Source organism: Sinohyriopsis cumingii, chromosome 10 (genome assembly GCF_028554795.1).
Source record: "Sinohyriopsis cumingii isolate HCF-2022 chromosome 10, ASM2855479v2, whole genome shotgun sequence".
NCBI classification, from domain to species: Eukaryota; Metazoa; Mollusca; class Bivalvia; order Unionida; family Unionidae; genus Sinohyriopsis; species Sinohyriopsis cumingii.
In genome coordinates this window covers 87411200-87428083 of record NC_142970.1, presented here as the reverse complement: position 1 = coordinate 87428083, position 16884 = coordinate 87411200, and the positions used below count along the sequence as shown (strand labels likewise).

The window sequence follows — 16884 nt, the reverse complement described above, 5'->3', positions numbered from 1 at the left end:
ACTGAATTAATTTTCTTTTAACCTATTTAAATGGCAAAGATATTCATGTCTTCGTTTCTGAACTGTTATTGGAATGATATAAATCACCTACAATTTTTCAATTAAAGGAGGACCATATTACTTAGCCTGAACAGGATTTCGAGGCATATATAACATATCCAGGACTGAAAACATCCTTCTTTTCTATGTCTGTCATACCTAATTTAATTTTGACTGAGTAGAGTGAAAATAGGCTCAAGATGCCTCTTATGTATTTGAAAGCTTACATTTGAAATAAGATACATAGTCGGTTCAAAGAAATTTCTCTTTTACAAATTTGGCTGTTTCAGTGACAGTATATCCAAACGCTAGTTAAAGAGGACTAAAATCAACTGATTCTTGGACTGATTCTCTAACTCAAACAACACAACATGAACAATATTATACTACTATTTTGCTGTAAAACAGCAATATGACCTAATCATGATATTCAAAATATGGTGAAATCTTTCAAAAGTCACTTGAATTTGGGAATGACAGACATACAATTTAATTTGAGTCTTTCCAGAAATAAGACTTCACTTGATCAGACTGCAAAGATATGATAAGGTCAAAATGTATTTTTAGAAAATGTCAGAAATTTTATTACCATTTTTGTTTTAACACTCCTAAATGTAACTGTTCCTGGAAATCTTGTTGAGGTATATATGGTAAAAACAAGTATTTCACTTGACATATAACAGCCTTACGGAATCTGGCTGACAGATTGTCTAATTTGGATTTTTAACGTGGCTTTAACAATTTTTCAGTCATATAGCTACGATGTCTGCAGTGTGACAGTTTGTAGTGATGTATTGCAGTGGGGCATCATGCCGTAGATACGTAGCACGATATCCCACCCGATCATGTTATCCTGCCACCAGGCTAACCAGTCCTAACACTAACCTCTGAACACTAAGCGCCAATAGCGATAACCGCTGATACTATTGAGTCTCATGACTCAACTGGGTTCGAACCCTCGATCTCCCGCATCCGAGGCGGACGCTCTAACCAATAGGAAAACAGACCTCTCCGGACAGAATCTGGAATTATTCTCCTAAACGTTTCGTCAAATGATTCTCGGCCAATAAATAATCTCCGATATGGTGACACGACTTACTGATCCCTAAAATCAGGCCAGGAACGTTTCCTCGGCTAAGATAAGAATTTCATTTTCATATGGTTTGGTAACAACAATATGATAGCTAGTCAATAGCGGGTACTTTGAGTAATCTCAATTTCTTCAGAAGGACTCCATTTTTAGACTAGGGATTGTGTGCATTCAATATAGATAAAAGCCAACGGAAACAAGCATGTTGGTCTTTAGAAGGCGTTATTAGAGTAAAGATAGTGAGTATTACGATATAACCACTGTGATTAATACCAGGGGCAAAAGTGACACTCAAAAGACTTGAACGATAGATGTTACACTAAAGGAACAGTTTCCTGATTATATCGTTCCCCATTGGCTTCTTTTGCCCAGCTCTAGTAACTGAATAATTAGGGTATAAATCAATGTTGTTGTACTCTGTCGAGATTGACAGAGTTTCTTGCCAAACTTCGCGGAGAGAAAGAGTTTTTATGTTTGTGAGCAAAAAGAATAACCATCATCTGTACGATCACCATCAAGCAAAGTTTCAACCATTTTCTCACGAATGTAGTTCTAAACTAAATTCTCCAAGTGTTACAAGTCCATGCTAATAAAATAAGTAAAGAACAACATTGTGAAGACAACAAGCATTGTAAATTTAAAAAATAATTTATTTCCCAGGAATACAAAGTGAAAAATGAGAAAACAGATCTTACGGTTTTACGAACTAAATTCGAATTGTAATCCAAGAACTAAAAAATCACTAGTCCTATCAATGAAAAGTTCTTAGTGAAGTATAGTTCAAATACCGATGAAAAGTCAATATGGGAAGCGATGACATCCGTAATAACCTACAAAGTATAGATGTCTCAAAGGTTTCTTGTCGAATTACAGAAAATATTATTACAATTTATTGAATTCCGTATAAATTCAAGTAAATGTCTTTGTCTAAGAATCACCAGAGCGCATTTGTATTTCCTGGGAAAATAATCAATTGAATTCAAACATTTGAAGAAAATAAAAATTCACCCCAAGCAAGTCACAACATAATACAACTTAACATGTCAAATAATTTAAGCCCGACTGGCAATCAGTAATCATAACATCATTTGTATGCTAATTAAGACACAACACAAATTCCCGGATAGTGGTAAAATGTTCATCTTTCTGGAAAAAATTGAATTTTGTTTACCAATTGACACGTGTATATCACGTAGTCCAGGTATGATCTTGACTCAACTTAACGATTTTTACTCTGATAAAGACCAAAAAAGTCGTTTACCAAAACAGTCCCTGATTTTGAAGGTCAGCAACTAGTTACAATATCTCAGTTCTGGACAATGTCAAATCATGTAAGCAATACTACGTTACAATAGCATTTAATGGAAAAGAAATCTAACAAACAAACAAATAAATGAAATATGCATAACACTAAGAGTAATATAATCATTTGCTCATCAATATTCTAAACTGAATGATATGAAAGTATCATAATCTTTATGAACATTGTCGGGTGAGTAACACCAGTCAAATAGTGATTATGGTTCCCGTAAAAAATTATACATGAGATCATTCAGTTTCTTTTCGACAATTCATAAACCATCAAGTGAACTCTGTACTAAGAAAGCCCAATGCTATTTAGGTCATATAAAATATTCAGCAACGCTCTCAGATTAGAAAGATACTGGTTTACTTCGTTTTCCTTAAACATATTCTTACCTAATATTATTATAACATTAAATTGAACTTGCGCTTAAAAGAATAGAGGAATTTCCGCTTGCCAGCTCTAATTATTTCCATTTAATAGTCATTCCCATCTTCATTTCTCTGAATTTGTAGTTGTCTTTCCGCCTTTCTTAATTTGAAGTTGTCTTTCTCTTTCCTCTTTCTGATTTAGGATTTCGACCATTCGTTCTGAAGCTTAAGTTTTCTTAACTCGGTGATTTTAATTTGATTTTAACTGCAATTCCTCAGTGCCAAATTGAGACTTAATAATTAAATTCCAAATTACCTATTTCTTTTTCACCAAATTTTACACCAAAAACGGATTTTATTCTTCTGTCAGCAAAGATGGCGTTACTTCTGGAACAGAATACTGTTAGGCAAGCTCCAGCAATTCATCTTTCATTAAAGATTCTAACCTTTCTGGGTTAGATTTGAAATAAAGTTATCCCATTTGGATGACATTGTGAAACCCTGTTAAAGATCTCCCAAATAAGTGAAATTTCTAAAGCTATATATTAAGATATTAAGAATCAAAGTTAATTTAAAGAATTTTGTTTGAATTGGTCTGAAATATTGTGTAAGAGATTGTATCCTGTACGAGGCTCCCAAATTTTTGTTACGATTATAAATACGTCTTAAAATAAAGTATGTGAACAAGAAAACCAACATAATTTGTACAATTGAAGAAATATTTCAGTTCTCACAGTTATGAAATGAAAATGTAAGAGGAACTCACATTCCAAAATAATTATACAATTTACATAATCTGTCCAGATGAATAGAGTGTTCCGAATGATTTCCGTTTTCAGAATATGTTACTGTAACAATATGTTGAATGTGCTGAGGTGACAACAGTCTTGATGTATAACAATGACATTGCCAAAAACGCCTTTGAATTATTTAAATACATGACTCTCCACAACTGAAAACCTAAACACACCATTAAATGCATATGCACACTGAAAACAAAATAAGAACATCAATACAAAATAGGAAATAGGATTCTTCTCAATATTTACATGCATCCCCTCTATTACGTGTATATGCACAATACCTCCCATAGGACGTATGTCGCAACACAACCAACCTGATTTAAACATCCAATGGGAAGTTATACGAGCTATCAAGAACTTCATAATATACAACAGAAAACCATGTAAACAACCAATTTATAGCTCATCATCTTAATAAAATATCTTTACGCATTGACAAAAATTGGTAATGTATTTATTTTAAAAATGATCATTACATTCTATAATCTAAGAAAAAAATTAAACAAGAAATTAAGATAAACAACATTGTTTTGAAATTTGTGTTTAATTAAGGTGAAGAACATAGTAAGCTTTTGCCTTTCATTCTAATCCCTTACTTTCTATAGCGTACTTTTTAATTTTCCAAAAGCAAATTTATGAATCAAAATAAGTTTAAACTAAACTGATTGCTTTACCAACAAATCTAGCATAATCCAACGTTATTGGCAAGAAACCAATTTCATTGATATATCCTTCATTTAGCTTAAGTGCGACCTTTCCTACAGTGGAACATAACATTCTGTCTGATTGTGTTTGCTGCCATATAGCTGCATGACTAATCTTTATAGTCGTCATATGGTATTCGACTCCTTTTCCCCGAATACAAAGGCTAATATTTTCATGCACAACATAATATCGTAGAGAGGATACGCCAAATTTACTTAAAATGTCTAGCTATGACAGGAATTGCAGCTGTCAAGGCCCCAACTGCGACTGGTCCTACCGCATATGTTGCTACCCCTAGCACCCCGATTCCTGCTCCCACCAACGCTCCTGCCACGTTCGAGAAAATTGTATATTTTCTTTCAACCTGCTTTTGCTCTTCCATAATAATCCTGACCTGTTCCGCAGTCAGATGTTCACCTTTCCAATCCCCAGCGTGCTTTTGAAGAACTCTTCTGTAAACACTAAAGCTTTCTTCGCAGTAACCCTTCCAGTCAATTGCTAATATATCCGCCATCACAATCATCTTTTGTAGTTTTTCTCGTCTTATTTCCTCATTGGGTTCATAATTGTTCAGAGTGATATACCTTCGACCACATTCATCAAGCAATGCTTTAAGGCTTTCGTTTTCATCAAGCTCATTAACGAGATCTTCAATATTCTTCCCTCTTACCACTGCGTCATCTTCATGTGTGAAAACAATTATTGTGTGTTTAAGAACGTTTGGCCCAAACATAATTTTTAGGAGTTCAGCCGTGCAATGGTCTATTTCCGTTAATTTCCCGAATTTCATCACCAGCAGGAAAAAGTAAGGGCCAGGCTGAACAAAATCCAGAGAACTTTGAATAGTTGTTAATGTATGAGGTAAGTATCCTTTGGTGTCCAATAGGCTTGGCGTATCTACAACCGTAACTATTCTGTTATCTAATTTGACAGAATGTGACTCTGCTTCTTCTATGAATAAACCAGGATTATTTCTGCTTACAAAAGCATTTCTCCTCAGAATGAAATTCCCGGTGGCACTTTTACCAGCTCCAGCCTCTCCAAGCAGGATGAAACAAACTTTCGATGTCATATCGGACATTGCTGTTATATGAATTCTTGTATAAACAAACCTGTTGACAAAATATACAAAATATTGATAACTACAAATATGAAGGTGTGTTATTAAAGCATATATTGAAAAGTATATAATACCTGGCAAATTTATTTTAAAACTTCACATAAATCTGTGAATTATATTTTGCATAAAATTGAATTAGAACCGGAAATACATGTATCAGGTGAGTTATCATATTTATACAGGAAGTTATTTTCTAAATTCAGGTGTTAAACGCACATGTCGAAAGAAGAACACAATAGGACAAAGTGAAATAATAAGCACTGTGATTTATGCTCGAAAAATAAAATTCATTTAGTATACGATGAATTCTATTTCGATTTTGATACTCCGGATAAAGACTATTTACGAACGAAATACGTGTATCCTCAAGACTCATAGTAATATATTAATTCTATTAAATTTACTTTTTCGTCTCAGACAACTTTGTTAAAACTAGTGAACGACATTTTAGAAGTCGCTCGCTACAGGGATAAATTGTGATGTGCTGAATTCAAATTATGATAATTAAAACAGCTGATATATTAATGTTTCGAAGATATTACAGTTTTTACATTTTACATCTATGTATATTGTGTAGCTATTAGAGTGTTAATCATAACTTGTAAACCTAGGTCTGTTCATGTGTTTATTGTTACTTTACATTATATTCCACCTTTCATGTTTATGCAACACTTTAAAAACAGGAAAATGGTTCGATATAAACAATTTATTATGAAACAAAAGACAAAAAGCTATTTAGTATATATAAGTACATAGTTCAATCCTTATTCATTGTCTCTTTAGCGCTTCTTGGCTTGTCTCTTGTATTCGTTAAATGGAGCATATCTTGTCACTGTCCAGCAATAGTCTGGAAGCATTGATGGACTCCATTTACATCATAGCGTTTCTCCATTGTTGCAATGTCCTGGTGCTCGCCGCTCACTGCTCCGCAGTTCGGTGGAAAAAAATCTAGATCACAGTGTAGAAAATGTGCCTATAGTGACATGTTGCAATCAAGGCTTTGGGTATGCCTTTATGAGGTTTTCCACCACCTCTCTGTAGTTGTCTGCATTTTTGTTTCCGAGAAAAGACGTTGGCACTAACTGGAAGGCCTACCATGCCGTCATTTGCATGACATGCAGTGCAGGGTCAAATGTATCATCTCGAAGAATTTCACGAATCTGAGGACCAACAAAGACACTTTCTTTTACCTTAGCTTCACTTAACCTTGGACGTTTTCCACGAAGGTTCTTGAAAGTTTTTTATGTTTTGTCCATTGCATTGACAAAGCTCTTCATCAGACCCAGCTTGATGTGCAAGGGTGGTAACACATTCTTCCTTGATTCAACAAGTGGTGGATGCTAATCACTTTTCCTCCCAGGCCCCAGTGACTGTCAGAGTAGACCATCCCTCTTGACACAATGGGAACCGTTCGCACGACTATCCCATTCGCATAGAAAACAGCAGTAATTTGTGTATGCAGTCTGCAGATCAAGCAACAGAGCAAGAACCTTGAAATCGTCACAAAACTGCTACTGATGTTGGTCATAGTTTGTGTATCTCAAACGTTGTTTAAGGCTTTCATAGATTTCCTTCATATGGACTGCATGACCAACTGGAATTGTTGGCAAAACATTGCCATGATGCAGCAAAACAGATTTTAAACTAGTCTTTGATGAATCAATGAACAGTCTCTACTCATTTGGATCATGAACGATGTTGGGGGCTGCCATCACGCCATCGATGTTTTTTGCAGGATACCTACCATGAAGAAGAATGGGACAAGAGCGTTTTGAAGGTCATGGAACATGGAAGCACTAGCATCACCTGCCTGGAGATTCTACTGCTGTATTCCAGAGCCCAACAGCAGCTCTGCCAGACTCTTGGATAGTTGCAAATCCCTGACAATGTCATTTAGTTTACCTTGGGTATTGAGGTTTCATCCTCTTCCCTTCCTCGTCTACCTAGAATCAGAGTCATTCTCGTACATCAGGAACCGGGAGTCATTCTCCAAGGTGTACCGGGCAGATAACTGATGGAATGTTTGGATATGGCACAGATCACTTTTCTTATTTTACACACCTTTCCTAAAAGGAAGCACCACGTAGAAGTAACAATTGCTGATATAATCTGTTAGCTATCCAAATCATTGGCACTGCAAACAGCATAGATTGCTTTTTTAAGTTAAGTTGTTGAAGCATATTTGTGGGGTCCACGTTTAGTCCTAATCTAAAATTTTGAAGTCAAACTAAAGGTGATAGGCTTTCTTTTTCCATTGTGGTTATACTGCGTTTTTGTGTTGCAAAGGTCACTTCACAACGAACATTGCAGAAGTTATCGGCATAGTTCACACAAGTACTAGGCATATCTGATCACTTTGGCTAAACAGAAATGTCTTTCTTTGCAAAACCAAACACTGTCAGATAAGAAAGCATGACACTGTATGATTTCTAGAGCTGATATAGGGCAATTTATTTAGCAGAGTAATGTAAGCTTAGTTCGGATTGCTTAATCCATGACTTCTAGGAATAACATGATGCAATTTAAATCATGTATGAAATAATATCAGCTTCCGATTTTATTATTCATTGTTTTGCCTAAAAAGCAAGTATCGTACAAACCCAGTCATATATTAATTCATAGATCCAGTCGGAGATGTATTTTAGTCATTTCTGGTTTGAATTGACATCCCTTCCTTTTATAACTCACTTATCCTCCGCTATTCTCAAGTCAAGGATCGTATATACTGACCCAGTATCACATCTTCAAAACTAGATGCAATCAACAATGTTAAGCATCATTTTCGTTCTCAGTGACCCAGAAATAGTAAAGTTATACTACTTGTATTTCGGAAGCATTTTGGCTGTGGATCAGTTATAAGCATAGTTAATTATATAGTTTGTCCTAGTATCGCCTTTATAATATTATATATTGATTCTTTAAGAGAAACTGTGCATAAATCCTAAATATTGACCACGTTATTAAATGTACGTACACCATCGTGCACACTATATGTACTTGTACTGCATTTTTTAATTTGGGCCGGTTCACTTATGAAGCATTCGTATTTTTATTATTATTATTAGTCGTAGTAGTCGTTGTTGTTTTATTCGCTAAAGGCTCCGTTAGATAGTAAATTCAGCTGATTAATTCTGAGAATTTTTATTTCACATTCCCTAATTGATGAGTGTTCAACAGTTGCATTTGTTATAATATGCAATCAAACAATCAAGCACGATGCATTTGTTATAATATGCAAGCAAACAATCAAGCACGACAAGATAAATACATATCCTTGGCAGCCTTAAGTACAAAATGTTAAAGATTATATTTCTTTCAAGTAATTTATATGTTGCGGTATCATTTTGTTTATCCATAATCTTTATTATCTGCCAAAATTGTATTTTGACATTGCAGGTTTTTCATAATTTTGATGAAATTGCAACGAATATGATAAGAAAGTAGTCGAATATGTTTCAGTTAATACTCAAGGCAGTTTGACCAAAGACAAGCCTCATAAAATAGGATTCTTCGAATAGTTTTTCTTTACAATATATATACAAAGAAATTTCCATAATCAAACATTATTTTGCAAGGACCATTCTTCTTTCCACTTAGGTCTCAGGATATATATCGATATGTCATTTGTACGTTCAGTGTTTCTTACATGCTTTCTTAACATTTGTACACTTTTTCGAGGTTTAGAAGATGCAATTATTGCGTGGGACAAATCATGTCTACTTAAGTAAACAATTTTAAGGTCATTCACATAACTGAACAAACGTCCCGCATCGGCACATTGATCAGGTATTTGACATAATCGCGCAGGTTACTGGCTGAATCTCTCGCTGTGAAAAGTTCTAATGCTTTGTTTTCAGCTCCTGCACAGTTGAAATGCGCTCCTCCAAAGAAACGGCCTTGCCGATCAATGAAACTTTCGAATGAAAAGCCGAAAAAATTGTGACATAGTTCTAAGTTCCACGATACTGGTAAGGTTCTAAAAAGATAAGAACCATTATTTTTAAACAAGCTGAACAACACTTCCTGGTCTGAGCATACTGCTACTTTATTACACAGCCACTTAACTGCTGCGAAGTACAATTTCGAAAAATTCAGTCGCCGCATCCGACTGAAATCCTGCAGCATCATACCAGAATTAGACATATAAGATTCCGTCATGTCGTTTGTAATTCTCATGGATATCATCTCTTGGTCTCCTTGATCCATAAACAGATCCCATAGGAATGTTGGGTCAGTACCAAACACAATATCTGTATCAAGAACTATACATTTATCAATATTGTTTAATATTTCATACATGTATAGTTTTGACATTCCCCATATTCCCGAATGGTGTGTTATCTTCAAGTTAATTTTTAATGTTTCGTTAAGAATTAAGTCCGTATTTAAAGGAACAAGTTCATACTTAAACTTTACAGGGATGACTGGAATAGTATTTAAGATTTTCTTAATTTCATAATCAGATCCATTTCCTGTAAGTATGTGCAAAAACATATCAGTTCTTTTTGCGTGGAGTACAAGGGTTTTCACAAGTGGTTCGAATTCCCTCACTACGTCGGCTTTCCCAGCTGCGATACAGAAATGAACAGGTCCTTCCATTTGAGTTTTTCTTTTGTCTGGAGGTACGTTATCTCTACAAAACTCGTGTTTACAGCAGGTCGATTTCTTTTTTTGCATTACACTTTCATTTACTGCACTGGGAACATGCCCTATGTTGGAACGGGATCGATAATTAATCGAAACACAAACCCAAACAACGACCACAACAGTGAGTAGTAAAATACACGTACGCTGTTTCATCTTATATTTGCTTTTAGACCCTGAAATAGAAAATATGGACCTAGTTCAGCATAATATTTTAAATCGGACATCTATGTTAGCACCCAGACGGTATTGGCACATACGTTGGAAGCACTGCTGAAAGTCCTAAGATTATAAAAAAACCTAATGTCTCATCTGGAAACCAGAGACTTTCGCTTTCGACTTTTCTCCTTCGGTCGAGCGCTCCTTTTGTCATACTCATTGAAACACGCATTTCAGCTATCGATACAGCCCTCCAGAAAGTTCCTTTCCTTAACAGGAATCCTTAATTGCACCGGCATAATTTTAAATCAGTACCTCCAACATTCCTCAATTTTTCTCCCACATGATACAGTCAATATTTCCAATATTTTGTCTCGGTCCTCTTAACTCCAAATCGCAATAGAAAACACGTTTACTAATGTCACAATGCATGTAATGTTTTGGTCACCTGCTTCCAATTTTGTGAACAAATCGTTTATTACTTTGTAAGTCAATAATGTATAGAATTACTTCATATTTATTATATATAGTCATTTTCGCTCATCATTTCAGTTGATTTAACCATGCTCACAGTCATATCCAACTGCTGTTGTCAGGCAACATCGTTTTGTTCAGAAATTGGTGACAAAAGAAAATAATCAGAATTTGCTAAATGAGGTTTCTCAACGCCCTTGGAATATTGATTGTCATATATCAACCATTCATCAGAGATGCATTGCAAATTTTGAAAGCATTACCTCTACAGAGCCAAAATTGAGAACAAGTATGTACGTCATCCATCACAATATCGATCGTTAATTTAAGATCCGTTAGAAGTGATAATGACAACCTTGATGCAGTTTTTGCAGCCTCACTGTATTGTTTCAAAATGTATACCAGATGGTTTCGATATGCGTGTGGTCATTCTTCCTATTGTTATACATATACATGTACATATTAATATCTATATATATTAACGCCTGGTGCATGGTTTTATCTAATATTTGTCAATTTGTATTCAGGGTTGTAAATTGTACAGTCCATCTTTACTAAGAGTTTCCCTACGTGACATAAGTCAGTTAAGAGCGTAAAATTACATATGACCAATAAAGAGATGATTATTTATATGTTGACAAGTACTACCAATAATTGTAATCACGACTTGGGTTTAATTTCTCATTTGCTGATGGGGTTCGGACGATTATAGAAGAATTCATTAACTTCACATTGGGTGGGCTATGTCACATGTATAGGACTATTTCGCAATAAATTAAATAGTATCGACTGTAATGTGGGGTATGCTTGAAATATAGTCATAATAATATGTACATAAATGAGGAGGCCCGAGCAATCTGATTAATTCCTAGTTTGGAGTCATTCGGATATTTTGTGTTTCTGTTCACTTTGATATTATTTTAGTGGAAATACATTTATTTGGACTGTTAGTAGGAATTCGAAAGTGTTCGTTAATGAACTAGACTATTATTCTGGAACTGTTATGAATTATTCGAAGTTTTGGACAACGTCACCTTGATAATAACAAGATTCAGGGAGGCCCAGTATATTTCCGACTTTGAAATCTATACAGAACCTTTCATTCGGTATGGACTTTGTGATAATTTTATGACAATTATTCTGGATTAACTTCATAACACTATGATTCTCTCACACGCTTCATTTACAACTGTGATAATTAAATTGTTTGTTAAGTTCTACAAGAAGATATGGTTTTGTTTCTTTTTCTCACTTTCTTTATCACTGAATATTTGTAACGAGAATTGGGGGCACTTCTGGGATACGAATTGCAGAATTATTTTATAGGAATTGAAATTGTTTTGAAATCTAAATTTATTTTGTTTCGGACATTTCCTTATTCCTGGTCTTTTGATTTTTTCAAGTGAAACCATCAAGCCTTTACAGTATCGTCTAAAGAGGAAAGGGTTTTCCTAAATCCTTCCCAGAAACTTCTTTAAAAAGGGATGAATTGCTCTTTCTTGTCAGATACTATGTCCCTTTAGATGCAAAGCCATCTTTGGCAAAACAAGACAAAAAAAATCTGTCGGTTCCATATTTCGTATAAATAAATATTTTGGACACTAATGCTTTGGGATTGATTAGTAAGTCTTTATCTGACACTAACTTTCAAAACTGAATATAAGGTACAAGAATGAAAAAGATTAGAAAGCTTGAACTTTTAAATAGAAGAAAGTGAAAGAGATACATTCAAAAAGAAAACCAACACAACTGAAACTACAAATGCATGAAAATAAAAGAATTTTATTAATGCAGAAAAAAAGAGATCAACGAAAACGAAAGACAGATACAAGTGTATGAAAGAAAGAGAGAAACAAATATAAAAGAAAGAAATAAATATGAACATGAAACTGCAGATACAAAAAGAAAAGGAATTTAAATTAGAGTAAAAGAATTATTATAAAGCATCCTACTCGAGAAAGTCCAGGATTTGATGTTACGAGACAAATTCTAGATTAAAACATTCTTTAAAAGAGTAATTTTTCAAATTTTGAAAATTTACCCGGAGTTTAAAATGACCCGTAGAGTTCTGGACATTTTTTTATTACAATGTATATTTTTTTGCAAATCTTGTGAATTATATAATGTCGGTATAAGCCAGTGCTGACTACTTTTGGTCAAGGAAAGTATCTTGCAGGGATATGAGTTGGTACTAGAGGCATATCGACAGAATTTCCGAAATTGCAAAATTGAAATCAGCCAATCCCATGTTGAATTAAGCAGAAATGAATAACAATTATTTGATAGGTGGTGTGCATCTAAAATGACTGATAAAGACTGTGACAAATGTAGACAACACATACAGATCAAAGACCTCCCGAACTTTGTACATGCTTATGTCTAATTTAACTTTGATGAAAATTTGATAAATACATTCGAAAACGTTGCTCGAACAGCAGACGAATAATAATCCATGGCTTACAAAGTTTTCTTTGTCAATCAATTTTCCTCACAGCAGATGATTTGTAAGAAAACAAATCAATCTCAAGCGAATACTTACAAATTTCAGTCTGATACAACTAATACAAATCCATCGATTGATAAGACTGAACGCGAATCCTTATCTCTTCCTACGTGTAAGAAAATAGGGCATCTTATATCTAATTGCTTTAAGTAACAGAATTAAGTAACCAAGATTTCTTGTTCTGACAAGTGGTAAATAGATTACAATCCATACTTAAAAGTGCACTAGTTCATGCCTTTCCACATTTCAATCAACTACATAATGTTGAAGTAGGTGATTGAGGTGTTGCTGGCGTTCTCAATTCATACTATAAAAATTACGTCAATCATTCAGTATGCTACTTTTCAAAAATGGTAAATAAGCACAAGATAAATTATTCCACCATCGAGAAGAAGTGTTTGGAATTAATTTTTGACGTTTTAACGCATTTAAGTAGCATATTAAGTCTGATCCGTCACCGATCAATGTATTCAGTGATCACAACTCTCATACTTTCATCAGCAAATTGAAAATTAAGATCAGACGTTGCTGAGAGTTAGTTTGATGGAAGAAAGCAACATCTATATCCGACATATCTGTGGAAAAGGAAATGTAATCGTTGGTGCACTTTCACGTCAATATACGTTATATATTACTTTATTTTGTATACTTTTTGTACATTTATTATACCTCTCCCAGGGTAATTCATTATTATTGTTTTGCCTAACGGGTGAAAATATATTAAATATATTGGAAATAACTTATGTTCGATTTAATTATTAGCTGGCGCATATATCGCTTGGTTACCTAACAATAATAAAGTAACCGTAAAATAGGGATAAGCTAATAGATCTTCGAACAAGATTGACAAGCTGCACAATACATACCCAGACAGTAATAAAGAAAATAACACTTGGCAAACATTACTTAACTTTTCAAAAGAGATTAAACGTGAATGATGGTACCTCGACAAATTTTATTACAAAATATTTGAATAAATTTGGGGATGTCAGCTTTAATCCAAGGATTAAAGTAAGTTAATGATTACTATACTGTAGCAAGGTGAGGTTCACGGTGACCAGTCACTAACTATTCGAGATATTTTTTAATAATATAATATGGACGTTTCCGTAATTCCACATTTGAGCATGCGAGGATGCCAACTGGTTTCACACTGTAGTACAAGAAACGATTTCATTATATCTTAGGGGTTCCTTGCACAAATGTTAACGTTCCAGTAATGCAGTACATTCGCTGGTGCGCTTTAATATAATGAAGATGACACAAAACTAAATAGATTCCTTCCTTTCATGTTGACTAAATATTATTTAGAACCTAATGCCTACGGAAATGCGTCCCTGAATAACAATTATACCTAGATACTAAATTATAGAAATTCCATCTACAAACAGATATAATTACCATCTTATGACGAGAATTTGTAGACATCTGATATTAGTTCATATATTTGGTCCAGGTGGTTCTAAACTCGTATTTAAAAACTCCATCGATCCATTTTGAACTTCGTTAAATATAAATATATTAGACTGGAAAATTATTTTAAATACTTCTGTATTTTCATTACGATTAACAGCAAGTATAACCCAAACATAATTATTTGAAATTGACACATATTTATTAAATATCTGTCACTATTTAATAAGGGACAAAACTTTGCTTTATTCAATAACCAGCAACAACTGCTATATATTATATTTTGTGTTTTGTGTTTTTGTTGCTTTGTATTAATATGGGTGAGTTGCTTGGGCTCAAATATATAAAGAAAATAGCACTTGGCAAACATTACTTAATATTATATTATTGATGATTTTTTTTTCTCATGAGTTCTTATTGTTATTTGATTCTTGTGTTGTTAGGCTCTTGGATGAGGAACGAAAAGAAAACCTTTTAAATTTATTTAAATGGTTACAAGTTATCAGCCATTTGCGGACTCTTAATCTAAATTGAAACATTATTTCTGTACGAACGATGAAAAGAACAGAATGATCAATCTGATTTGGAAAATATGAAAATATATAAAGTCATTTTATTTTAGAAAATTGTGTTAATCTAAATTTTCATAAGACAAAAGTCTAAGGTTCCACCAAAAGGGTTGAGTAGTATAATAAAAGCGGAATAGCCACTGTCTTTGACATGTCCTAAACTTATATTCATCTAAAAAAGAATAATTCAGTGCTTTACTTCTTAAGATATGTACCGAAGGAAGACAAAATGAAACAGAACAGACATATGGATGAGCTACAGGGAAAGAAAGGGAGAAAAAAAACGCCATCATCAATTCACGGAGAAGAATAATTCATTTGCAAATATAACTCTCAAGGCTTCAGTGTCTCACCTATTTCTTCTAATCGTTTAATTTGAGAAAATATATGTACTAAGTACATGGTACCAGTTTGAATTTCTGACGATGATTCGAATAACTTTTCACATAGGAGTTATGACCGTGTATACCTGATTAAAATCAACGTGTCTTTCCAATGATACATATTCATTTCATTTCGCTCATCAGGCCTAACGAAAAGAACTGGAATGTCACATGAGATGATGGTGGCGCCAGGCCAAAATATAATAAGCTAATGAAACAGCAGGAATGGATTCGTAGTAGCAACGGAAAGCTCCACCAAATACTGAACATAATAATAAACTGAGAGTGAATTGGCATTGCTTCTTCTGACCAACGATGTGTACTAGAGAAGTGTTTTCAACGAAGCTTTCATTATTATCCGTCTGAAGTGAACTGGCATTTAGGTTAACATAATATGGAGATTGTTTCATCCGTAAACAAGAAGCAGTGTACTAACCTTTTGTGGCTTGACATAAATAGTCCTAAGTAAGCTGTACTGTAATCAGTTTAGTTTTCTCAAACTAATAGATATGTATCAATAGCTAGGATCCAGTTAACCTTTGCAGAGAATTATAAGACCGAATGTCACACAAACATCAATGCAAACAAGGCAACACACCCACAACGTGCAGCAACCTTAGACGAAATATGTGGTACAGATTGCTGAAGACAAGTGGCAGAGATACACATGCCCCAGTACTGTAAACGTATTATTTGTTAACAAACAAAACTACTTGCGTCTAGAATTATTAGATGAAACATGGTACTTCCCTTTGAAAATTCGAACTTTTCATATGTCTTCTTAGTTATCTTTCTTTTATATCTGTCCTTTGTCATCGACTTTTCTATATCTATGTGCTTTTCACGCGCGAGTCATGAAATAATTTGATATTAAAATTATGTTGATGGTGCAAATGACAATTGCAAAGACAATTTCAAAAATTGTAAACATTAAAAGAACTTACCTTCAGAGAGTTTTCTTATGTATCCTCTTAATTCTAGTATATATTATTCAGACGACAAAATATTACGAGTCTCTTTGGAAAAGGAATCTGTAAATGTCCCCGTTCAAGTACGTATTAAGAGACACGAAAGAAGGTCAACAGCTTCTTATATACATGGCTGGCTACGTGATTGACAATACATCCAGAAATATGTCCTGCAATTGGCTAAGTGATCTATCTTTCCCGTCCCATACATCGTGGCGACAAGCCCTTATTGGTTCAGTGACAAACAACAACTCTCAAGGTAAAATGTTCCCGCTCCGCCTCACCCAATGCAGCACTATCGTTTTACAGTTCAGGCTAAATAGAATTAAATAATCGAGCA

The 16884-nt window shown here is 34.2% G+C and overlaps 1 protein-coding gene across 2 annotated transcripts; it reads right to left on the bottom strand.

Moving 5' to 3' along the window:
• Nucleotides 1-1758: 1758 nt before the first annotated feature.
• Nucleotides 1759-16656, bottom strand: LOC149790538 (GTPase IMAP family member 5-like). Of its 2 annotated transcripts, XM_089972582.1 has the most exons (3): nt 16521-16656; nt 7334-10251; nt 1759-5423 (listed from the first exon to the last, which is right to left on the bottom strand). In XM_089972582.1, the coding sequence occupies exons 2-3, from the start codon at nt 7351-7353 to the stop codon at nt 4523-4525; spliced, it is 921 nt and encodes a 306-aa protein (XP_089828708.1). In that variant the 5' UTR covers nt 7354-10251; nt 16521-16656; the 3' UTR covers nt 1759-4522. The 2 variants fall into 2 exon arrangements, with proteins under 2 accessions (XP_089828708.1, XP_089828709.1); XM_089972583.1 differs by lacking the exon at nt 7334-10251 and having other exon boundaries at nt 16521-16641.
• Between the last annotated feature and the right edge of the window lie 228 nt (nt 16657-16884).